Source organism: Salvelinus sp. IW2-2015, unplaced genomic scaffold, assembly GCF_002910315.2.
Source record: "Salvelinus sp. IW2-2015 unplaced genomic scaffold, ASM291031v2 Un_scaffold3778, whole genome shotgun sequence".
NCBI classification, from domain to species: domain Eukaryota; kingdom Metazoa; phylum Chordata; class Actinopteri; order Salmoniformes; family Salmonidae; genus Salvelinus; species Salvelinus sp. IW2-2015.
The window spans coordinates 55546-82239 of NW_019945052.1; the positions used below are offsets into that span (position 1 = coordinate 55546).

The window sequence follows — 26694 nt, forward strand, 5'->3', positions numbered from 1 at the left end:
TATAGTGTTAGTGAGAACTAGAGGTTGACCGATTAATCGGCATGGCAGATTAATTTGGGCCGATTTCAATTTTCATAACAATCAGTAATCAGCATTTTTGGACTCCGATTATGGCCAATTACATTGCATTCCACAAGGAAACTGCGTGGCAGGCTGACCACCTGTTACGCGAGTGCAGCAAGRAGCCAAGGTAAGTTGCTAGCTAGCATTAAACTTATCTTATAAAAAACAATCAATCTTCACATAATCACTAGTTAACTACACATGGTTGATGATATTACTAGGTTGACTAGCTTGTCCTGTGTTGCATATAATCAATGCGGTGCCTGTTCATTTATCATTGAATCACAGCCTACTTCGCAAAACGGGTGATGATTTAACAAAAGCACATTTGCGAAAAAAAGCACAATCATTGCACGAATGTACCTAACCATAAACATCAATGCCTTTCTTGAAATCAATACACAGAAGTATATTTTTTTAAACCTGCATATTTAGTTAAAATAAATTCATTAGCAGGTAATATTAACTAGGGAAATTGTGTCACTTCTCTTGCGTTCAGTGCACGCAGAGTCAAGGTATATGCAACAGTTTGGGCCACCTGGCTCGTTACGAACTAATTTTACAGAATTTTACATAATTATGACATAACATTGAAGGTTGTGCAATGTAACAGTAATATTTAGACTTAGGGATGCCACCCATTCAAAAAATACAGAACGGTTTCGTATTTCACTGAAAGAATAAACGTTTTGTTTTCGAAATGAACGTTTCTGGATTTGACCATATTAATGATCAAAGGCTCGTATTTCTGTGTTTATTATATTATTATTAAGTCTATGATTTGATATTTGATAGAGCAGTCTGACTGAGCGGTGGTAGGCAGCAGCATGCTCGTAAGCATTCATTCAAACTTTACTGCGTTTGCCAGCAGCTCTTAGCAATGCTTGAWRCACAGCGCTGTTTATGACTTCAAGCCTATCAACTCCTGAGATTAGGCACTTTAGTATTGCCAGCCTATTAGAACATCCAATAGTCAAAGGTATATGAAATACAAATGGCTGTCGCCCCCTGACCATAGAGAGCTCTATGGTGTAATAGGTCAGGGTGTGACTAGGGGGGTTTCTAGGTATTATATTTCTATGTTGGTGTGTCTGTACGGTTCCCAATTGGAGGCAGCTGATAATCGTTACCTCTAATTGGGGATCATACTTAGTGTGTCCTTTTTCCAACCTGCGATGTGGGATATTGTTTTGTATGAGTGCCTATGTGTGCTACGTATTGCACGATCGTTATATCTGTGTTGTTTTGGAAGTTTCACTGTCGTTAAAATGTGGAACTCTACTCACGCTGCGCCTTGGTCCTATTATTCATAAGTCGTTCGTGACAATGGCATAGAGAGAAATAGTCGACGYGGCATAATTCCTATAATAACTACAACCTAAAACTTCTTAACTGGGAATATTGAAGAACTGGGAATATTGAACCACCAGCTTTCATATGTTCGCATGTTCTGAGCAAGGAACTTAAACGTTATATTTTTTACATGGCACATATTGCACTTTCACTTTTTTCTCCAACACTGTGTTTTGCATTATTTAAACCAAATTGAGCATGTTTCATTATTTATTTGAGACTAAATAAATCTTATTTATGTATTATATGAAGTTAAAATAAACGTGTTCATTCAGTATTGTTGTAATTGTTCTGGTCCTCCAATAATCGATATCGGTATCAGCGTTAAAAAAAAAAAATATCGGACGATCTCTAGTGAGAACAGTACAAGTGTCAGTGTTAATGCAACTACGGCAAGACTGTTAGTTCATTTTATTATTATGTTATTCTGCTCTGGGTTAACCATCTCTATCAAAGTGTTTTCCATTCATTTATTAATTCACATGATACCATTGTTGGTGCAGGACATGAAATTAAAATGATGTATATATTTATGTATTCATTTGTTTGTTTATTTATTATTCCTTCATTCATTTAGTAGACAACGTGAAATGTGCATTTTATTCAAACATGATATAATTTGATGCAGAATGGTGTTCATTGAGGACATACAGTGGGTTAAGCTATATTTCAGTTGAGGACATATTTCTTCAACGCTACTGGATCCTGAACAGCAGCCAGGCTTCAGAATTGACAGATTCAATAAAAAGGTAATAAAAGTTGAGACAGGGCCAGAGGTGTGTTGTATTATTTCGATTGTTTTCCCTCTGGAGAGAACGTGAGGAAGCTCATCCATCATCTTCTGCACTTTAGATTTACAGCATTAAACTGGCAGCAGAGTTGCTGCAGTGCAACCTACAGCATTAATGTTAAATACATTTCTTTATATTTGACCGTACATTCTAGTGTTTTACTGTTGAAATTTCATTAAAGTCTTACAGCTTTCCCCCTTTTTACTCGTGAACTACTTCTTGTGAGGAATTGATACAAGCAGAGCACACCACCGCTAACTAACTAGCAATTTCACATCCGTTACACTCACCCCCCTTTCGACCTCCTCCTTTTCCGCAGCAACCAGTGATCCGGGTCAACAGCATCAATGTAACAGTATAACTTTGCGTCCGTCGCCTCGCCCGGACCCGGGCGCGAACCAGGGATCCTCTGCACACATCAATAACTGACACCCACGAAGCATCGTTACCCATCGCTCCACAAAAGCCGCGGCCCTTGGGGAGCAATCGTCACCGATTGAAAGGCTATTAGTGCGCACCACCGCTAACTAGCTAGCCATTTCACATCCGTTACACCTTCAATATAAAAGTCCCCAATTAAAACTGATCCAAACGGATACACATAGTGGAATAATGCCATATTTGGACTAGACAATGCAAAAAAAAAAAGTTGGAATGTTGTTTATATAACTTTTTAAAGTTTTTTTTAATATACATTTTACAAACAGCAACAAAAAAAAAAACGTTCAAATCCCACTGTGGATTTATTAGACTGCATAAATGCATTGGGGGCATTCATACAGTGTACACTGTATATGCACTGTTCAGCCTTACCTATGGAAGGTGCACCCATGCAATGGGCTATCAGTTTACTCAGTGACACCTACAGAACACAACTATGTAGAGTTTACACAAATATTGGTGTCATGGGTCTTATTGCAGGACTCTGAAACCACTGTGAAATGAGCCACATTAAGCTCACCAGTCAACCTATTGTGCATATGACATCCTCTCTGAATTACCCAAAATGATAAATCCCATATTGGTCTTTCACAGTCAGGCCAACCCAAGCTGTACTGTGCATTAGGCTAATAGTAGGCCAACCCAAGCTGTACTGTGCATTAGGCTAACAGTAGGCCAACCCAAGCTGTACTGTGCATTAGGCTAATAGTAGGCCAACCCAAGCTGTCCTGTGCATTAGGCTAATAGTAGGCCAACCCAAGCTGTCCTGTGCATTAGGCTAATAGTAGGCCTACTATTAAAACAGATCAACGGAGTCAGAAATTCACCGGTTTCAGATGTTCCACAGGTTTTCGTTCTCAAAGTCACACTTTTTTTTTTTTTTTTTACAGCAAAACAAAACAATTATATGGTCTATGTCCATAGCAATGCTTAAACCACACCAGGAGACCACTTTTGAAGTCTGGGGGGGGAAAAAATCTAATAAAATGTTGATTTTTGAGAACGGTTACCCTTTAATTGAGTGTGCAGCAGGCACGTGGCGCTACTGTTTGATTAGGGGTGGTTCTGTAGCGCATGAGATGGAGTATGCGAAAGAATTGGCCACTGGATTGATGCAAATAATCGTGATATCATCTTGACAGGTAAGCGCAGGCTACTTTGTAGCTAGTTAACATTTAATAGAGAAAGTTTTTGGGAAAGTCTTTCCATCTACCAGAAGACTGTTAGTGGTATCATTAGCATCACTATATTTGCCCTGTTCCTTAATTGTTTGAAACCTGACCGTTTTACTTTATATTATCAGGCATGTTTTACCTTGCTTCAAAGTAGCCTATAGACAAAATTCCCACCATAGAAACGTGAATGTAATTATTTTTTTATACGTATCGGTGGGGATTAAGAAGTGAGTATAAGCAATGCCCACTGAAAAATAAGAGGGTATATGACGTATACCCTCCACTACCCGGTGTCCTGTTCAAGGCCCATGTAACGTAATTAGCACGGAGTAATGAGTTGGATTCTGTTTCCACATGCAAAAGTGATTGCTTTTGACAAACACTCTTTATCTGCCTTGCCAATGAAAAGTAGTTCGAAAATTCAAACATATATATTTTAATAAGGAACATGTATGTTTCTGGACGATGCACAATGCTGCCTTGTTGACGACATGACCGAGCGGCGCAGACTACTGTTCGATCTGAGACGGCGCCCCTCCCTCAGTGCTTTTGCCAGTTCACGTCACGGGCCTTATAGACTGGTGCTGCGCGGCTCATCATAATCGAAACCGCCAAATGCCATTAATATCATTCTCTCTTGTGCTACGAAAAACGTGAAAATCAGTTGGACTTTATGAAGGCTCTCCATTGATTGGCTAACTTCTTTTTCTCATGAAAGTACTTCTTTGTTTGGGCTACTAGGCGACTGCCTGGTCAAACACGAGGTAGACTGAGGCACCTTCGCAGGGTTGGATCTCCCACTTGTTGACAGCTACAGAGAAAGTCGATATTTTGTCGCAGCTGCAGAGGTAAGAGTTACAATTTCACTTTAAATACAGACGAGTTTAAATAACCTAATTGGCACATTGTATAGTCATTATACCATAGTAGCCTGAAACATTTTTCCATATAATATAAATAATTTTGGCAATGGCTCTCCGAATTAAATATGATCAAATCTTCGAGACAATTTTTTTAGGCATAAGTTAATTACCTTAAAGGGGAACTTTGAGATCGAATTTTAAAAAATGATAATGAAATATACCCATTCATTCTTGAAGAATATAATTGATAAATGCCTAATGAGCTTAGTTAAATTGTGGTACCTCATCAGAACCCAAAATATACACTTGTTTTCACTCCATTGTTTGTAAATAAAGTAATGTAAACCAATACTGTATAACCTCAAAACACGTTTTAAAACTAGAATCTTGTTTCGTGGATGGTCAGTCCTTTCATCCGTAACTTTGTCTGTGAATTTGAGAGTGGATACGTTTCTCCAGTCCTATCCCTCTGTTGTTTACCCAACCAGTGGCGTGTGGTAACTCCTATGTTATTGTTTGATCTTGCAGATTACCCCCTTTAAACCACATAGCTATTTAAACCTGTCTTCACGTGTCAACAACACGAGGTGTCCTAATATTGCTGTTCAATAACCTTCACTGTGTCATGATGAAGGGTTGGGAATTTGTAGTCCTATTACTGTAATTCGTAAAAACAGGAAATCCTATTTTGGTGGTGCACTTTAGAGCAGCACGTTGATAAAGCCAACTGTTGATAAAGCCAACCGTTGATGAAGCCAACCGTTGATGAAGCCAACCGTTGATGAAGCCAACCGTTGATAAAGCCAACTGTTGATGAAGCCAACTGTTGATGAAGCCAACCGTTGATGAAGCCAACCGTTGATGAAGCCAACCGTTGATGAAGCCAACCGTTGATGAAGCCAACCGTTGATAAAGCCAACCGTTGATAAAGCCTGCCGTTGACTTACTCTTTCCTTAAGTACACACACTTTGTTTGAGATTCAATAATATTGGATTAGAAACAGCAAGGACTATGTTGTGCGTATGGAGTACAGTACCCACTCCGTTGTACAGCTTTCCATAGCTCTACCTTCTGTCCCAGACGTGTTTAGGCTACTCATTGTTTCCCATTTCCCCTTTATGCATTTAGCAGTGACATTTATTGTGGACTCCTGCTAAACTCTTCCTCCGCTGCTGAATATATTCCTAGGGGAAACACTGCTAATTATTAATTAAAACACATTGGCTGATGAATGCTATACAGCTGGTGCTATGACAGTGTTCTCTTTAACACCTAGCAGCAGAATAGTGTGTGTGTCTGTCTGTGTACACCTGTGTGTGCATCTTTTGTGATGGAAAACATAATACGTGTATAGTGACCACAGCTGTGTTTCCAGTAACAGTCCTGTTGGGTCGGACCACACCGGACATTAGTCAGGGTCCTGCGGGTGCTTTCTCTGTCTCCACTGGCACAGACATAGTTGACATAGAGGATGGAGGGAGGTTGAGAAGCAGTGTGTATTCTATGTTAACTGCCTCTCTCCTGGTCTGATGGGGGGTAACGTTCATTCAGGGATGGACGGACTATACAGGTTGGTGTCATTGCTACAGATGGTGGATTTGGGGAGTTCCTCACCTACATATTAAAGTGCTTTGAGACCTGGTGAGAAATAACAATACCATCCATTAATATGGTTTCCTGAACAAGGCAGTTAACCCACTGTCCCCCGGGCAGTTAACCCACTGTTCCCTGGGCGCCGAAGACGTGGATGTCGATTTAAGGCAGCCCCCCCTCACCTCTCTGATTCAGAGGGGTTGGGTTGAATGCAGAATACACATTTCAGTTGAAGGCATTCAGTTGTACAACTGACTAGGTATCCCACTTTCCCTTTCCTTTATTGGTCAGAGTTAACTGTCCTGCATGTCTCTGTAGTTTTAATAACGGTCCTTTCACCAGCTGCTCATTCACTTCCTCTTCGCCTTGCGAAACCATGACAACTTCTGACGATGCACTTGAGAGGGCTCTTCAGCGCATAAGTGCCTAAACACCCCTGTAGGATCTCCTTTTGGGTGTAACTGAAAGTCAGGAGCTGTAAGACTGTAGGTGTTTGGAGACTAAAAATAAGTAGTTTGTAGAATTGGTATTGAGCTACAGTACATAACGAATAAGTAGTTTGAAGAATTGGTATTGAGCTACAGTACATAACGAATAAGTAGAATTGGTATTGAGCTACAGTACATAACGAATAAGTAGTTTGTAGAATTGGTATTGAGCTACAGTACATAACGAATAAGTAGTTTGTAGAATTGGTATTGAGCTACAGTACATAACGAATAAGTAGTTTGTAGAATTGGTATTGAGCTACAGTACATAACGAATAAGTAGTTTGAAGAATTGGTATTGAGCTACAGTACATAACGAATAAGTAGTTTGAAGAATTGGTATTGAGCTACCGTACATAACGAATAGTAGTTTGTAGAATTGGTATTGAGCTACAGTACATAACGAATAAGTAGTTTGAAGAATTGTATTGAGCTACAGTACATAACGAATAAGTAGTTTGTAGAATTGATATTGAGCTACAGTACATAACGAATAAGTAGTTTGTAGAATTGATATTGAGCTACATGCTGAATAAGCTGTTCTACTCACTATGACATCAGATAGATAGTTGATGTTGCACTTAGCAGAGCAGACCCGCGTCGGGACACTTAGCAGAGCAGACCCGCGTCGGGACACTTAGCAGAGCAGACCCGCTTCGGGACACTTAGCAGAGCAGACCCGCGTCGGGACACTTAGCAGAGCAGACCCGCTTCGGGACACTTAGCAGAGCAGACCCACGTCGGGACACTTAGCAGAGCAGACCCGCGTCGGGACACTTAGCAGAGCAGACCCGCGTCGGGACACTTAGCAGAGTAGACCCGCGTCGGGACACTTAGCAGAGCAGACCCGCGTCGGGACACTTAGCAGAGCAGACCCGCGTCGGGACACTTAGCAGAGCAGACCCGCGTCGGGACACTTAGCAGAGCAGACCCGCGTCGGACACTTAGCAGAGCAGACCGCGTCGGGACACTTAGCAGAGCAGACCCACGTCGGGACACTTAGCAGAGCAGACCCGCGTCGGGACACTTAGCAGAGCAGACCCGCGTCGGGACACTTAGCAGAGCAGACCCACGTCGGGACGCTAGCAGAGCAGACCCACGTCGGGACGCTTAGCAGAGCAGACCCACGTCGGGACACTTAGCAGAGCAGACCCGCGTCGGGACACTTAGCAGAGCAGACCCGCGTCGGACAACTTAGCAGAGCAGACCCGCGTCGGGACACTTAGCAGAGCAGACCCGCGTCGGGACACTTAGCAGAGCAGACCCGCGTCGGGACACTTAGCAGAGCAGACCCGCGTCGGGACACTTAGCAGAGCAGACCGCGTCGGGACACTTAGCAGAGCAGACCCGCGTCGGGACACTTAGCAGAGCAGACCCGCGTCGGGACACTTAGCAGAGCAGACCCGCGTCGGGACACTTAGCAGAGCAGACCCGCGTCGGACACTTAGCAGAGCAGACCCGCGTCGGGACACTTAGCAGAGCAGACCCGTCGGGACCTTAGCAGAGCAGACCGCGTCGGGACACTTAGCAGAGCAGACCCGCGTCGGGACACTTAGCAGAGCAGACCCGCGTCAGGACACTTAGCAGAGCAGACTGCTGCTTCTGTGCATCAGATCTGATTTGTAGCCTCTTTCCAGTCACTCCATGTTCTTCTAGCGGTTCCCTAACTGTGTCATCCCAGGGGGAAGCCAGCTCTGGTGACACTAATCCCTAATGGTAGGTATTGTTTGTATTAATATTGACCCACAGTAGCACACAGAAATGTGGACACAAGTTGTTATGTGGAAGTTGTTGGTGTCCCCGCTGGGCTAGGTGAGGGTCAGGTTTGGGTTAAAAATAAACCCTGGCAACTTCCACTTTTGCCCTTCTGTCTATTTTAGAGTTGTACCTCATCTGTCCTGAGATTGATTGATGGCGTTTGTTTCTAGGGTTACAACGTCTGTCTCCAGATTGATTGATGATGTAATGTATTAAATCAGATATGGCCTTGGCTTTATTGTGTGTGTGTGTGTGTGTGTGTGGTGTGTGTGGTGTGTGTGTGGTGTGTGTGTGTGTGTGTGTGGTGTGTGTGTGTGTGTGTGTGTGTGTGTGTGTGTGTGTGTGTGTGTGTGTGTGCGCGTCAGAGCTTTAGACAGGGTGACCGCCCCCTCTCATCCATCCAGTAAAATCACAGACTGAAGAGGAGACTGCAGCATTAGTCATTGATTAGGCTGAGGAAAAGATGCCTTCCTCGATGGTCAGGGATTTAATCAGAGAATTTCATTATAGTGTGTGTGTGTAATCACTGTGCATGAGAAAGAGCAAATGGAAGATGAGGCTTAACGTTATCTTGTTGATATGTCTGGTTTTTGGTCACCTGCTCATGCAGTTCATAAATAAGTGTGTGTGTCTGACAGCTTCTGCAGTGTGTGAGTTTGCACCTGTCTATGCTTCCTGAAAATTCTCTGGATTAGACACAGCACCACATTAGGTGGCAATCTGGAGCTTTTCATTGGAAATGCACACACTCTGCAGAGATGTTCCAATGAAATGAAGGCGTTGGGCAAACCTTTTCCCCAAAGGACCATGGCAGCACTTCAGGGGGGTAGTGATGACATACACACACATTCACAGAGAGGGAGTACTTCAGCCATCGACACATTCACAGAGAGGGAGTACTTCAGCCATCGCACACATTCACAGAGAGGGAGTACTTCAGCCATCGCACACATTCACAGAGAGGGAGTACTTCAGCCATCGCACACATTCACAGAGAGGGAGTACTTCAGCCATCGCACACATTCACAGAGAGGGAGTACTTCAGCCATCGCACACATTCACAGAGAGGGAGTACTTCAGCCATCGCACACATTCACAGAGAGGGAGTACTTCAGCCATCGCACACATTCACAGAGAGGGAGTACTTCAGCCATCGCACACATTCACAGAGAGGGAGTACTTCAGCCATCGCACACATTCACAGAGAGGGAGTACTTCAGCCATCGCACACATTCACAGAGGGGGAGTACTTCAGCCATCGCACACATTCACAGAGAGGGAGTACTTCAGCCATCGCACACATTCACAGAGAGGGAGTACTTCAGCCATCGCACACATTCACAGAGAGGGAGTACTTCAGCCATGCACACATTCACAGAGAGGGAGTACTTCAGCCATCGCACACATTCACAGAGAGGGAGTACTTCAGCCATCGCACACATTCACAGGAGGGAGTACTTCAGCCATCGCACACATTCCACGAGAGGGAGTACTTCAGCCATCGCACACATTCACAGCAGAGGGAGTACTTCAGCCATCGCACACATTCACAGGAGGGAGTACTTCAGCCATCGCACACATATTCACAGCGTGCGAGAAGGGGGGGGGGGTTAATCACTGCCAGGAAACCGGTACTTCAGCCATCTCTCACACAACACACACTGTGATGTGGAATATTGGCACTCCCTTTCCATCCCCCTCACTTGTCATTCCTGGTATGACATGTTGTGAAACCATGCGTCACTGTTCAGACAATAGAAGCCTAGTATGTTTGTCTGAGATTCTAGACCTGACTTCCAAAGAAAATCTAACACTTGCCCACTTGTGTTTTGACTGAGAGAGATGTGGGTGATAATGATGTTTGATGGTGAAGGGCATAGGAAAATAATTGATGTTGCTGGTGAAGGGACTAGTTTAAGACATTGACGTGAAGGGACTAAGATAAAGAGATATGGTGAAGGAGCTAGGATAAGAGAGATATGGTGAAGGGACTAGGATAAGAGTGATATGGTGAAGGGACTAGGATAAGAGAGATATGGTGAAGGGACCTAGGATAAGAGAGATATGGTGAAGGGACTAGGAAAAGAGAGATATGTGAAGGAGCTAGGATAGAGAGATATGGTGAAGGGGACTAGGATAAGAGTGATATGGTGAAGGGACTGGATAAGAGAGAGATGGTGAAGGACTAGGAATAAGAGAGATATGGTGAAGGACTAGGATAAGAGAGAATATGGGTGAAGGGGCTAGGATAAGAGATATGGTGAAGGAGCTAGGATAAGAGAGATATGGTGAAGGGGCTAGGATAAGAGAGAATGGTGAAGGAGAAGGATAAGAGAGATGTGTGAAGGGGCTAGGATAAGAGAGATATGGTGAAGGGGCTAGGATAAGAGAGATGTGGTGAAGGGGCTAGGATAAGAGAGAGATGGCGAAGGGACTAGGATAAGGATTGATGTTGATGGTGAAGGGACTAGGATAAGAGATTGATGTTGATGGTGAAGGGGCTAGGATAAGAGATTGATGTTGATGGTGAAGGGGCTAGGATAAGACATTGATGTTGATGGTGAAGGGGCTAGGATAAGAGATTGATGTTGATGGTGAAGGGACTAGGATAAGAGATTGATGTTGATGGTGAAGGGGCTGGATATAGACATTGATGTTGATGGTGAAGGGGCCAGGTTAAAGAGAGAGATCTTGAAACACAGCATAAAGTCGTGGCCAAAAGTTTTGAGAATGACACAAATATTAATTTTCACAGTTTGCTGCTTCAGTGTCTTTTGATATTTTTGTCAGATGTTACTATGGAATACTGAAGTATAATTACAAGCATTTCATAAGTGTAAAAGGCTTTTATTGACAATTACATGAAGTTGATACAAAGAGTCAATATTTGCAGTGTTGACCCTTCTTTTTCAAGACCTCTGCAATCCACCCTGGCATGCTGTCAATTAACTTCTGGGCACATCCTGACTGATGGCAGCCCATTCTTGCATAATCAATGCTTGGACTTTTGTGGGTTTTTGTTTGTCCACCTGCCCTTGAGGATTGACCACAAGTTCTCAATGGGATTAAGGTCTGGGGAGTTTCCTGGCCATGGACCCAAAATATGATGTTTTGTCCCCGAGCCACTTAGTTATCACTTTTGCCTATGCAAGGTGCTCCATCATGCTGGAAAGGCATTGTTCGTCATCACACTGTTCCTAGATGGTTGGCAGAGGTGCTCTCGAGAGGCTGTGTTGGTACCATTCTTTATTTATGGCTGTGTTCTTAGGCACAATTGTGAGTGGGCCCACTCCCTTGGCTGAGAAGCAACCCCACACATGAATGGTCTCGAATGCTTTACTGTTGGCATGACACAGGACTGATGGTAGCGCTGACCTTGTCTTCTCCGGACAAGCTTTTTTCCCGGATGCCCCAAACAATCGGAAAGGGGATTCATCAGAGAAAATGACTCTACCCCAGTCCTCAGCAGTCCAATCCCTTTACCTTTTGCAGAATATCAGTCTGTCCCTGATGTTTTTTCTTGGAGAGAAGTGGCTTCTTTGCTGCACTTCTTGACACCAGGCCATCCTCCAAAAGTCTTCGCCTGCACTGGTGTGTGCAGATGCACTCACACCTGCCTGCTGCCATTCCTGAGCAAGCTCTGTACTGGTGGTGCCCCGATCCCGCAGCTGAATCAACTTTAGGAGACGGTCCTGGCACTTGCTGGACTTTCTTGGGCGCCCTGTAGCCTTCTTCACAACAATTCAACCACTCTCCTTGAAGTTCTTGACGATCCAATAAATGGTTAATTTAGGTGCAATCTTACTGRYAGCAATATCCTTAACTGTGAAGCCCTTTTTGTGCAAAGCAATGATGACGGCACGTGTTTCCTTGCAGGTAACCATGTTTGACAGAGGAAGAACAATGATTCCAAGCACCACCCTCCTTTTGACGCTTCCAGTCTGTTATTCGAACTCAATCATCATGACAGAGTGATCTCCAGCCTTGTCCTCGTCAACACTCATACCTGTGTTAACGAGAGAAACACTGACATGATGTCAGCTGGTCCTTTTGTGGCAGGGCTGAAATGCAGTGGATATGTTTTTGGGATTCAGTTAATTTGCAATTAATTGCAATTCATCTGATTACTCTTCATAACATTCTGGAGTAGATGCAAATTGCCATCATACAAACTGAAGCAGCAGACTTTGAAAATGAATATTTGTGTCATTCTCAAAACTTTTGGCCACAACTGTACAATCCAAGAGTGGGTAGTGGGGGGCAGACAGACAGGCATTCCCACTGCTAAACACTGTACTTGATTTTCCAGCTCATTAATGTTTCTTATAAAAACAAGAAGTGACGCAGTCAGTCTTTCCTTAATGAACTCTGAGCCAAGAGAGACTGGCATGCATAGTATTTACATCAGCCCTCTGATTACAATGAAGGGCAAGACGTGCCGCTGTGTTCTGGGCCAGCTGCARYTTAACTAGGTSTTTCCTTGCAGCGCTGGACCACACGACCGGACAATAAACAAGATTAGACAAAACTAGATCCTGCAGGACTTGCTTTGTGGAGTGTGGTGTCAAAAAAGCAGAACATCTCTTTATTACRGACAGACCTCTCACCATCTTTACAGCCATTGAATCTATACGTTTCGACCATGACAGTTTACAATCTAAATTAACACTAAGTAATTTAGTCTCTTCAATTTGTTCAACTGCCACACCATTCATTATCAGATTCAGCCTAGGTCTACAACTTAGGGAATGATTTGTACCAAAAGCCATAACACAAGTTTTCTCAACAACAGGTTATGATCAATAATATCAACGGCTGCACTGAAATCTAACAGTACAGTTCCCACAATCTTCTTCTTATCAATTTCTTTCAACCAATCCTCAGTCAATTGTGTCAGTGCAGTGATGTGCCCTTCTCTATAAGTATGCTGAAAGTCTGTTGTTAATTTGTTTACAGAGAAGTAGCATTGTATTTGGTCAAACACCATTTTTCCCAACGGTTCGCTAAGAGCTGGCAGCAAGCTGATAGGTCTGCTGTTAGAACCAGTAAAGACCGCTTTACCACGCGTTGGTAGTGGAATGACTTTGGCTTCCCTCCAGGCCTGAGGACAAAGACTTTCCTCTAGGCTAAGATTAAAGAGATGACAGATAGGAGTGGCTATAGACTCAGCTACCATCCTCAGTAGCTTTCCATCTATGTTGTCAATGCCAGGTTTGTCATTATTGATCGAAATACTTTTTCCACCTCTCCCACACTAACTTTACAAAATTCAAACTTGCAATGCTTTTCTTTCATTATTATTWTTTTTTTTATACCTTAATACCATGGCTTACTGTTCTTTGTTGTCATTTCCTGCCTAAGTTTGCCCACTTTGCCAATGAAGTAATCATTAAAGTAATTGGCAACATCAAATGGTTTTGTGATGAATAAGCCATCTGATTTCATTTTTGATTTCTTTATCATTGATCTTGGCTTCATAATACAGTTTCTTCCTCTTTTGTTGCGTTTAGTCACATTTTATTCCTCAATTTGCAATAAGTCAGCCAGTCAGCTGTGCAGTCAGATTTATTAGCCACTCCTTTTTCCCCATCAGAGATGCAGAAAGCATATTTAGTTTCTTTTAAAAAAGAACCATCAGTCAGCAGAAAAATAAATATAATTTTGACATAGAATTAAGCATAATGCTTATGGCTCTAGATTGCAGGAAAAGGGTGTTTCAGGTGTTTGAAAAATCCTAAATTCTCCAATTTACAGACAGGGGTCCAAGCCCCCCTACAGAGCACCTCCCCTAGCAATYCTCATGTACTTTGTGCCCCCTCAGATTTTTGGGGTTCATGACGCCAGTGGGTCTGTGTGTATCTAACCTAACATAGCGTAAAAGTGTATTTATCTCTGTCTGCGCCTAAAAGAACGGGCACAATGAATTATGGTCATTGTAGTTAATTACCACATTTCTGCACTGAACTAGGTTGAAAACTACAACTCTCTTCAGCCCTGCATTCCACATAGTTCTTGACTTGATTTCTCTCGTTAATTATTTGATTTCTTTTTAGAGAAATGGTGCCGTTGGGCTCACACAAAAAACTAAAAAGAATTCAAGTAATTGAACCGATGTCAGTCAATTAGTTATTTAACAACCACAAAAAAATAAATGTTGGTTAATTGCGCAGCACTGCAGGGTTGTCAACTTTGATGCAATTAAYCCACTCCTCTCTTCCCTGTTTCAGAATGTGAAGCTGTTGCCATGTCRATATCCTCTCTAGAAGTGTTCTCTACGGAACCGTTCCTAAATGGAACATTCACAGCAGAAGGTTCCTCCTCTGGACCATACACAGAACCCCACTCGGAGGACAACCTCATCGCCTTGGGCGACAACAATGTCACAGGGTCAGACTGCACCTATAAGGAGGATTTTAAGCGCTTCCTACTTCCTGCCATCTATAGTGTGGTCTTCCTGATTGGTCTGCCTCTGAACGGAGTGGTCATCCTGAAGATCTGGAGGTCACGACCCAACCTGACCCGGAGCAACGTCTACATGCTCAACCTGGCCACGGCTGACTTCCTGTATGTGATGTCACTACCTCTGCTCATCTACAACTACGCTAGTCATGACTACTGGCCCTTTGGAGAGCTGGCCTGCAAACTGGTCCGCTTTCAGTTCTACAGGTAGTATAGCTACTCATTAACTGACATATTCATATCATAGTTTTATAGATTACTTGAAAAACTCATACTTACAGTTCTACAAGTAATAATGAGTCATACACTGCATGTTACCTTTCTGTGGACAGATCTTTGAGTGGATTGTAGAGAGAAAACCCTGTCATTATAACATCAGTGATGTTATTTATTGTTTCCACAGTAACCTGCATGGCAGTATCCTGTTCCTGACCTGTATCAGCCTCCAGCGCTAYGTGGGCATCTGCCACCCTATGGCCGGCTGGCACAAGCAGGGGGGTCGCAGGCTGGCAYGGGTGGTCTGTGGGGGWGTGTGGCTGGTGGTCGCCSTCCTCTGTGCYCCCACTTTCCACTACGCCTCCACAGGAACACAACGCAACCGCACCGTCTGTTACGACCTGAGTCGACCGGAGCACTCGGCTGACTACTACCCCTATGGGATGGCTCTGACCTGCCTGGGCTTCCTGTTGCCTTTTATGGGCRTSGTGGYGTGCTACTGTCGCATGGGTCRCCTCCTCTGCCRCCCGCCRTCCTATCAGGGYGYTAMCATGGCMGCCTCAATGGAGAAACGGGACAAGGCGGTGAAGATGATAATCATCGTGGTGACGGTGTTCGCTGTGAGCTTCCTGCCGTTCCACCTTACTAAGACCATGTACCTGTTGGTACGAACCTTACCGGGTGCTCCGTGTGCGACACGGAACCTGTTCTCAGTGATCTACAAGTGCACCAGGCCGTTCGCCAGCATGAACAGCGTTCTAGATCCTATACTGTTCTACTTCACACAGCCGCGGTTCCGCAGGAGCACCAGAATACTGGTCACCAAGATCACCACTCTCAGAGACAGGGAACCAAGATGTGAGAAAGTGAAAAACCTCACCAAGAAACCTTGATTATTTAGAACCCATGTTTAACTAGAAGCTCATTCAATGGTAAACTCACTTTGAAACATAAGAACTAAGGTGTGTGTGAAACATCCACAGTCCACAGTTGTATTACACCAAGATACATGGGTTTTGGGTACCTAGAACCCATCCAGAACCCTCATTGACTTCTGCTCTGCCAGCATGGCAACAAGTCAGTGTGTTTGCTTGTGACTGTATGCTAAAATGCATGAAGTAGTCAGCCATAACACTGCGTTTGGTTGCCATAGTATTATGTAATGCATCCCGTATGTCTGAGCATACTGCTAGTTGTTTACTATATGAGCCACTAGGTGGCAGGTATTACCTACATGTCCCATGGCCTTAAAGGGATAATCGACCCCAAACCACAAATCCCTTTGATTAACAGTGTATAACACTAATATATGAAAACAATATATATATATATWATTTTTTTGGAACAAATGTTTCATTTTTAGCCATGTGAAAATCGATGTGGAATCTTTTGCAGCTCAAGTCAACTACAAAACATGCAATGCTCTCTTTCTGGGCTGGCTAGCTAGCAAACGTAGCTACACACAACAATAGCAAAGTCAATATCAGCATGCGAAGTAGCTAGTTGGCTGTAAAATCACCTAAACAAACTGCACTATCAATTTAGGAGTATATCTCACTGTGTTCAGTTTGCAGTTCCTCTCGGCCCAGAGTGAGTACAGAATACGTTGCTATGGCAACAATGATCCGTTCCCACGTTTCCCCACAGACACGCAGTGCGCATTGCGAGATGGTACTTGAAGGAGAAAACTGAGTTGAATAAATTGGTAGAGTGTTTTAGATTGAGCATATCTAAGTGAAATGTGTACTTTGTCATGATGATATTTGCCCGAGAAGCCGGTCTTTGGAGGATATATTGACACGGGTGTTGTTAGGCCCGAGACACTGGCTATGAGGGAATTATTGAAACAATGTTGCAAATGTCGGAGATACAGACAGCAAGGTTTATACAAATCTCCGCTGTTAAACTAAATGTTAGTATAAAAGAAATGTGAGATAATGTCTAGATGCTTTTTATAGTGGAGATCAAGTTCATACATTTCCTGGCTGGGTTGATGAGACAGTGGATTGCGCAGTGAGATGGAACAGAGTAAATAGGCATTTTAACGTCATAGATTTAGCCAGTGGTAATTTGCGGAATAGACACCGGCTGGAATGTGGTTTTAACCAATCAGGCACTCAGGATTAGACCCACCCGTAATATATATAATATATATATATATACACACACAAATGGATGGATGCGCTCTAGACAAGTATGCCCATACTATCTATTGGCCGATTTGGTGATCTGGAGTGCAGGTAATTGTTTTTAAAAGCTTTTATGAAATGTGWTGAGAACCATGTAGCTATGACGCGTTCCTTCACGATTTCCTGATTTCACAGACTGACCACTTCCAAGTTAAATCATGAGGAAATGTTTTACTTGACCTACCGATAGAACACATGCTTTCACCAAATTGACCAGAGTTTCATAAAAAATATATATATTCTGGGGGTGGATTATCCTTTTGAAATTGACTGTGGTGTGCTGTTTCCTGTGTGTACTGTACCTTTCCTATCTAATAGGTATTTAGACATTTTTAAAGTGAGAACGTCTGAGACAAACATTTTAAATGTCTTGAAATAAGCACTTGTATGCATGACAAAACATGTCCCTGGCATGTAGATGGATACTGATGCTTTGTGGTCTAATTCACTCAATAGTTGTGCCACTACAAGATGAGGTCTAGTTTTATTTTTAGTTAAATGTTGCTTAATGTGTTTTTGTTTTTCTGTTATTTTTTTCAAACCATGGCCTTGTAAATACATAAGTCTCCAARAGAATATCACAGGACTAACAGAGCAGCTGTTGTCCCTATGTGTATCAGCTGCAGAAGATTGGATTGCTCAATACCACTAATTATTGGCTTGTTTTGGTCAAATGTGAGTGACAGCTGATGTTTTTGTTCCTAAGTCTGTCTGGAATGTGATGTGTGCGTGCCTCAGTGAGTGTGATGTGTTTGTATAACCTCTTCCTTAGCATAAGGCCCTTAATGAAGTGATAACATAAGTTTGATATGTGGGGCACATGTCTSTATGGGTCTAATAGGAACCAAGATTGATGTCAGATGCTCTTCTTGGGGCGGATATAGTTCTGAGTCAGTGTATTTTTTTTTTTACAGTGAAATCTTATTTTTATAACATAAAGAGAACTGAATTATATTTTTGTTACAAATTTAGTTTTATTTCGTCACTTATGTTTGTATATGTATTTATTAGTTGTGTTGTTTTTCATACATGCCTCTGCTTTGTAGATGACCTCAAATTAACAAGCCTGTTGACACTGTAATAAACTTGCTGTTGTCAATAAAGATTACATGTATCAATCGAGTGTGTTTTATTCTGGTATACAGTTAATATATTAATTGGAAATGTTCTGTTCCTGCTCTGCCCCTCTACAAAAACAGTGGGAGCAGATTTTTGGGAGAGGTAGGTCATACGCTCGACACTAAGAGCAAAAAGGATGGTGAACTTTTATACATTGGCCGTAAGATGGCGCTGCGGTCAACATTCCATCGCCCAGAGGACGGTATAATATCCCTGCTCGAACAAAGAGCTGCCTTTACCAGACAGTCATGGGAAAAACCATAAATCATTGTGCATGAGAGAAAATGCTTTATAAATAACGTTGACACAATTCGCAAACACGACACTCACGACCCCGCGTGAGTCAGCACTAATAATCACTTAATTAAATACATTGACAGTGGGAACACTGTCACCAAGTGTTATTCTAGTTTAATTTAGTTTCAAGTACAATTTCTCAGCGCTCCGACGGTTTACACGGTCCTGAGCTATAATTATCCCTCTGTGTCCGCAATATCTGTTTTCTCCCATCTAAAAGGAAATGTGGTTTTTCTACCTATTCCCGAGGGGCTATGACAGCCCTTATACCACGACTAGTCCCGCCCACGACTGTTCTCTCATTCTCAGGCATTTGCATTCAAAAACATAAATCACTCATTATGTCAACAAAAATAAGGAATATAGCAACAGGTCGGGATTATAGTGAATTGTGAGTTTAGGGCAATCCGCGTGGATAAAGCGATGGGAAAGAGTCTGGAATATGGGGGAATCTATGGAGAAAAAACCCCTGCATAGTTGAAGGGAGAAACGTTTGGACAAACTTTTGCCCTTTTTCGTCGTGCTTGGATGCGATTCGAGAGGACATATTGTAAGGTCAGAATGCAGAATAGTTATCTATTTCTTTCACTTTGTTTACTCCATAATTCACTCTCCTTTTAGTGTAAACCCTTTGGCCTATTTTCAGTGGAGTAGAAAGAAAAATCCTTGCCAGCAAGTTGTGGTTAAAAAGTAGCCTATTGTACTTGGTTGAAAGGGGGTGAAAAGTGCCTTATCAATGAATTAGCAAAAGGAGATAAACGAACAAAATAAAGACGTGCACCATGGCAGAAAAGGAGAAGGTGTATCGCAGTGTCTCTTTCAACAAGTTAGGTTGTAGCGCGAACAAAAGTTGCTGTGAAGAACAACTAAACAAAACAACGATTTTTGAGGGTAGTAGCAGCGCCCTTCCCCCTCCGTCTACAGCAGCGGCCGAGAAAGCGCAGCCCTCGGCTATGCGTAATGTTAGTGTGTCAAGGAAAGTTTCCAAAATCTCCGCTGCCAGCCTCCCAACCGCAGAGCTAAAGAAAGGCTCGTCCACTCCTCTCTCCTCCATTTCTCCCTCTATTCGCCAACTCACTGAGAAGTTCAGTAGCACTAATTCGTCTCGAACGCATGGAGCTCCGAGCCCTGGCAGTAACGTTGCCGGGAAAAGCACAACTTTACCCAGGGTTAAAAGCAGCAGGGGAGAAGGGTCCCCATCTCGGAAATCATTCCATGAGGACAGTGGATATTTACAAGTTACTGACACGGTTTTAACAGTGTCTCCGAATGACACTAAAGTTCACGAACAGAAGTGTTATTCAGGCACAGACTCGGTCTCTGGCTCGGATTCGGAGAGAAATCAAAAATGGATGTATACTCGCAAATCTTGTCAAGGCAGCGTTGGGGCTGGTAAAATAGATAATTCCCAAATTGATCCGTCTGTCTCTTATAACAATAACTGCAGTAAGACTTCGAACACTGAGGATTACGTTTTTGTCAGTGGGGTGCGTGCCTGCAAGTCACACAGGAGCTATTTCCCAAGTCACCATGGAGATTCTCCTGTTCACGTTGACCTAACCTACTGGCCCAGTGTCACCAAGATCAGAGAGCTTTTTGATGCAGAGGATTTAAAATCTGCTGACCACCTCCAGCACTCCGCCAGCTCTAAAGACAACTCTTTAGCAGACATAAGCGACAGGCAGTCTCCCAACAGCCCAGCCCCTGAAGCCACTAGCCTCTCACTGCCAGACAGACACCTCAGCAGGGCTGCGTCCCTGGGCAGAGAGAGGAGACACCAGGGCATGGACTCAGCCTTTCACCCTGACCAGCACTACTCAGACGAGGCAGAGATTGAGCCAGCCAGCACTAKTATTAGTAGAAGTGGTAKGTTTYYTAGSGTGGCSSAGSCATCAAACACGCACAGAGCCCACAGCCCCAGCAGTGGAGGAGAGGGGCCTGAGACCYGGACWTCTAGTCTGAACTCTGACCCTCCACCCTCTGTCCTMGCYGCTGCMCCCRCYYCCCCACCTCGGAGCARCTCCRKGGGCCTCTCCTCCTCCYGTGTCYGCCCCKCTGKAGAGCAGMRGCAGAGCCAGGGGGCCGGGCAGCCCAGGGACAGTTTACATTCCTCACATAGCTCCTCCAGACCGGTGGCCCCCTCCTCTGATAGAGCTTCARCCAGGGCAGCMATCACAGCCCGCTGGAGGTTCAGCTCAGGAGACGAAGAAGAGGAGTACCACCGAGCAGGAGGAAGGAGTGCTCCCTCGTTAGGTGTCAGCGGAGGTTACCTCTCCCGCGGTAAGAATGGNTCAGGAGACGAAGAAGAGGAGTACCACCGAGCAGGAGGAAGGAGTGCTCCCTCGTTAGGTGTCAGCGGAGGTTACCTCTCCCGCGGTAAGAATGGCTGGTGGGGTGGTAAGGTCCTTGGCAGGTCTTCAGGCAGTGAAGAGGACAACCCTGCTTCACTAGGACCCAGCCGAGACACCGTGAGACGCCGCTCACTGAGAAAAAAGAAGAACAGCGAGGTTGCCGTAGCAACGGGGCGAGACGATGGCGAATCAGACGACAGTGACGACGAGCAGATGGGTATGATGGAACACCTTGAGAGACACCAACAGAACATCACCCCAGAACAGACTGGGAGCTCCCGGAACCGGCTCAGAGAACCCAAAGCCTCTAGCACCTGTGCAGCACTGTGGGGACGCAATTCCACTCCTAACCAGATGGGGGCTCAGGGGAGCTACAGACGCAAATACACATCAGGCGGGGCGGGGACATCTCGCATGACCACACCCCTCCCAGGGGTGTCGCGGGTGTCAAAGGTCAACATCTCGTCATTTATTTCGAGTCCCGGCGGCTCACAGAGCCGCAGTAGATACTGTAGCACCGAGACACTGAAAGAAGAGGACCAAGCTAGCTATGCTAACAGAAAGGTGAACTGTAATGCTATTACCCCAGGCAGTGTGGTTGGTGCATCCTCTTCCATGCTCAGTAAGACCTACCACGGTAACTTCACCATGTACCGCTCCCCCAGCTTCGGACATGGGGATAACTTTTCCCACGCCCCTGTTAAAGGCCAACCCCGCATTCTTCCCCCTGTCAATCCCCCATCCCCAGCCACAGGGAACACTGGAGGGGTTGCTAGGGAGGAGACTACAGTGTTCCGTCGGTTGCTAAGTGATGGCGTAGTCGGTGATAAGGACAAGAACAGGATGTCAATGTCAAACCCGGACATAGCCTCGGAAACAATGTCTCTCCTCAGCTTCCTGAAAAGTGACCTATCAGATCTCAGAGTTCGAAAGACGGACAAGTCAGGGGTTACTGAGGGGTCATCTACGGTGTACAGGATGGGGTCAAGAGGCCTCTACCCAGGACTCCGCCCTTCATTAAAGGACCTCACTGCAACTCTCAGACGTGCCAAATCCTTCACTTACTCTGATAAACCAGTAGGGAGGCAACATCCAGCCGAGTCCTCGGCCAAAAGAAGCTCTTCTGAGCAACGTCTGGATCAAGACGAAGAKAGGGATGGAGGGAGGGGGGCGGTGCCTGACAGAGAGGTGGAGAGTGATGGAGGAGACTGCAGAGCAGGGGGTTATGGGTATGAGGATGTGATGCCCACTCCGCTGCAGGACCGGTATGTCCAGGAGGCCAGGCAGGTAATCAGAGATATCTGCCAGATGAGCGCTCGCGAGGATGTTGACGATGATGATGATGATGATGATGTGCTAGCAACAGATGGCACTGAAGACAAGGGTTTCAAAAGAAAACAAGTGGAGGAGCAGGAGATAAAAGATAGCGAGGGAGGTGAATTAAAAGATGAAAGGAGAACTAGAGAGGCTGAGGTTGCCGTTTCAGGGGAAAAAGAGAGGAGGGAGGGGAGAGCTAGAGAGGCTGAGGTTGACGTTGGGGCGTCCTCCGTTTCAGGGGAAAAAGAGAAGAGGGATGGGAGAGCTAGAGAGGCTGAGGTTGACATTGGGGCGTCCTCCGTTTCAGGGGAACAAGAGAAGAGGGAGGGGGAATGTGAAAACAGGGAAAAAGAGAAGTGCCAGCAGAAGGGAGATTCTGAGGAGAACGTGTTTTATGACCGATCTGTTGATGAGCTATCGGGTCACGAGTCGAGCCTCACTGATGAGGGCATAGTCACAGAACCAGAGACTGGACCTGGTGACCCTGAGAGGTTATTTGTCAGGTCAAGTTTAGGATCATCGTTGGCCAGAGATGTGCTGGGTCAACCCCTGACCATCTGGAAGCAGTCTGCTCTGCATGAGGAGGAATGGCCAGAGTTAAACGAGGGAATGCGAGAGGGATCAGGGTTACACGCAGGAGCGAGAGAGAAACGAGAGAACCCTGTCTCTGTTCCTGCCCTTGGGGTTGAGAGTGAGAGCATCGCTGTAGTAACAGAGATGAGTGGTGTCAATAACAACAACAGTACTAGCGGGAGGGCCAATATATCCCAGAGTGCCTCAGTCCCAGGACTTGAGGCTCCTCCCACTCCGAGCGCTATCCGCCGCCGCCGTAAGTTCTCCTCAACCGGGAATACGGGCTCTGACTCCAGTAACGGCAGCAACGGGGAGTCCAACGGGAACGGGGATCCTACTGTTTACCGTTCGCTAAGCGACCCCATGCCTCACCGGCGCCACTCTGTGTCAGAAGAAGGGAATAACAGTTTCTCTGTGGATAGTAACCTGCTGGGGTCGCTCTCTCTCTCCTCCAAGGGGGCAGGAGGAGTCAGAGGTGGAAGTGTCCCAGAGTCGTCCTCTGCAGCTGATCTATCAGAGTGCACGGGCAGCGTGACCAGCGAGCTATCGGTGTGCAGTGACGGTGGTCTCCGTGACGATAGTCTCCGTGACGACTACAGCAATGTGATCCGGAGCATTGTTGCAGAGCCAGGAGCAATGGACAGATTGATGACGGATGACAAAAACAACGGGAAAGCCACGAAGAAGAAGTCCTTCTCGGACCCCAGTCGCCGTGGTGATGGCCACCTGCTTGACGAATCAGGGTTCAAAAGTCACCATCACCCCAACGAACCAATCAGTGAGCTGGATCAGCTTGGTCAGATCCCGCCCTCCAGCAGTGAGCCAATCCTGAGTGAGCAGAGAGACGAGCTGTGGGAGCTCGGAGACGAACGTGGACGTCCATTACGTAGTCGCCTTGTCAACAATGAAGGTGGCAAACTCCGCTCCCAATCAGAAAGGGAGCTGCACTCCTGTCTCTTTGCTGATGACACAGATGGAGGGGGAGGAGGGCAGATATTGAACTTTGACCCCAAACTTGCGGAGGTTCTATCTCCCAGAATGGGCCGGCGGGCCTCCAGGAAACGCCCCAACCGAGTCGCGCAAACAGCATCAGAGGAGCTGGACCACTCGGAACCAGGTCCAGAAGACCACGGTCCAGAGGAGAGCCAGGATCAAGACCAGACTGAGCTCAACCCCCCACTGCCCCCGCCCCCCCCCAAATCCAAAGCCAGGTCCAAGCACGTCCGCCACGCCAGTGAACCTGCCACCTTCATCCCCATCTCCCCACCTCCACAGCCCCAGCGAGCCCAGGGGAATCCGCCTTCCCTACTACCCGCCTGTGAACCCTCCATCCTGGGTAAGCCCACTGGTGAGGAGGCCCCCTCCCTGGAGGATGTGACCAAGCGGTATATTCTGGCCCTGAATGCTCCAGGGGGCGAGAGCGAGCCGTCTGGTTCTGAGTCTGGGTCTAGAGGAACGGTGCCTGTACCAGACGGGTCCAACTCCAGCCCTGCTACTCCCAGTGGTGCCAGAGAACCCAGACTGCAGAGGAAGAGCAGTGTAGAGCTGACCCCACCAGCCCCACAGAGAGCCAAACCCAGAGTGGTGAGTAACATTGCCAATGTGTGTGTGTGTGTGTGTGTGTGTGTCTAAGTGGTCAAAAGTGTGTTTTGATGTTGCAGGAGAGGAGGCTGAATGTTTGCTGTTGTCATGGATGAAAACAACACTGCTAGATGGAGTGTGTTCTGACATGTATCTTACCCATATTAGGCTGGTAATGATGTGTTCAAGGAGGGGCCCTTTATGAATCAGGATGCAAAAACATCAGCCCAACTTTAAAGAGCTGTGCCAGGATTCTCTCTCTGTGTGTGTGTGTGTGTGTGTTTGTGTGTGCACGCTTGCATGTGTGAGTGCTTGGTTTCGCGTGTGTGTTTAGTCAGTAGAATGTTATAGCAATGGAGTGTTTGGAGCAGATATGGAGGACAGTTTGCCAAGCTCCTTATCTCTATAGCGCTGAGGTAGAGAAACTGCTCTGAATATGGCTCTGGGGTAGAGAAACTGCTCTGAATATGGCTCTGGGGTAGAGAAACTGCTCTGAATATGGCTCTGGGGTAGAGATTGTGATTCTCATGATTCCATACAGTTGAAGTTGGACGTTTCCATACACCTTAGCGTTCTCGGTAGTGATGAATCACGTTTCGCCCTCTGGCAGTCGAATGGATGAATCTGGGTTTGGCGGATGCCAGGAGAACACTACCTGCCCCAATGCATAGTGCCAACTGTAAAGTTTGGTGGATGAGGAATAATGGTCTGGGGTTGTTTTTCATGGTCCGGGCTAGTTGGGTTGGTGAGTGGATCACAGACCTCACAACCATAAAGGGCAATGGGTTCTATAACTGATTCAAGTATTTTTAGCCAGATCCTAATTGGTATGTCGAATTTTATGTTCCTTTTGATGGCATAAGAAGGCCCGTCTTGCCTTGTCTCTCAGATCGTTCACAGCTTTGAGGAAGTTACCTGTGGCGCTGATGTTTAGGCCGAGGTATGTATAGTTTTTTGTGTGCTCTAGGGCAACGGTGTCTAGATGGAAGTTGTATTTGTGGTCCTGGTGACTGGACCTTTTTTGGAACATCATTATTTTGTTCTTACTGGGATTTACTGTCAGGGCCCAGGTCTGACAGAATCTGTGCAGAAGATCTAGGTGCTGCTGTAGGCCCTCCTTGGTTGGAGACAGAAGCACCAGATCATCAGCAAACAGTAGACATTTGACTTCAGATTCTAGTAGGGTGAGGCCGGGTGCTGCAGACTGTTCTAGTGCCCTCGCCAATTCGTTGATATATATATGTTGAAGAGGGTGGGGCTTAAGCTGTATCCCTGTCTCACCCCACGGCCCTGTGGGAAGAAATGTGTGTGTTTTTTGCCAATTTAACCACACACTTGTTGTTTGTGTACATGGATTTTATAATGTCGTGTATGTTTTTCCCCCAATACCGTTTTCCATCAATTTGTATAGCAGACCCTCATGCCAAATCGAGTCGAAGGCTTTTTTGAAATCAACAAAGCATGAGACGACATTGCCTTTGTTTTGTTTTGTTTGTTTTAGGGTGTGCAGGGTGAATACGTGGTTTGTCATATGATAATTTGGTAAAAGCCAAGTTGACATTTGCTCAGTACATTGTTTTCACTGAGGAAATGTASGAGTCTGTTGTTAATGATAATGCAGARGRKTTTCCAAAGGTTGTTGTTGACACATATCCCACRGTAGTTATTGGGGTCAAATTTGTTTCCACTTTTGTGGATTGGAGTGATCAGACCTTGGTTCCAAATATTGGGGAAGATGCCAGAGTTAAGGATGATGTTAAAGAGTTGAAGTATATTGGAATTGTAATTTGTGGTCTGTATATTTTATCATTTCATTGAGGATACCATCAACACAACAGGCCTTTTGGGGTTGGAGGGTTTGTATTTTGTCCTGTAGTTCATTCAAAGTAATTTGATAATCCAGCGGGTTCTGGTAGTCTTTAATAGTTGATTCTAAGATTTCTATGTCTTTCTCTCCTGCCCCCCTATCTTCTCTCGCCTCTCTCTCCTGCCCCCCTATCTTCTCTCGGCCTTCCTCCCTGCCCCCCTATTTCCTTCTCTCGTATCTCGCCCATCTCGCCTCCTCC

General features: G+C 45.3%; 2 protein-coding genes across 3 annotated transcripts; both read left to right on the top strand.

Annotated features, from left to right (window-relative positions):
- The first annotated feature begins 3702 nt into the window (after positions 1-3702).
- LOC112076475 (P2Y purinoceptor 3) lies at positions 3703-16727 on the top strand. Of its 2 annotated transcripts, XM_024143241.2 has the most exons (4): positions 3703-3790; positions 4565-4671; positions 14754-15192; positions 15389-16727. In XM_024143241.2, exons 3-4 carry the CDS (start codon positions 14771-14773, stop codon positions 16092-16094), a joined length of 1128 nt encoding a protein of 375 aa, XP_023999009.1. In that variant the 5' UTR covers positions 3703-3790; positions 4565-4671; positions 14754-14770; the 3' UTR covers positions 16095-16727. The 2 variants fall into 2 exon arrangements, with proteins under 2 accessions (XP_023999009.1, XP_023999010.1); XM_024143242.2 differs by lacking the exon at positions 4565-4671 and having other exon boundaries at positions 3706-3790.
- A 2382-nt stretch (positions 16728-19109) lies between these two features.
- On the top strand, positions 19110-24814 carry LOC112076476 (rho guanine nucleotide exchange factor 17-like). The gene has a single exon (XM_070441345.1). It carries the CDS (start codon positions 19589-19591, stop codon positions 24677-24679), a length of 5091 nt encoding a protein of 1696 aa, XP_070297446.1. The 5' UTR covers positions 19110-19588; the 3' UTR covers positions 24680-24814.
- The last annotated feature ends 1880 nt before the right edge of the window (positions 24815-26694 follow it).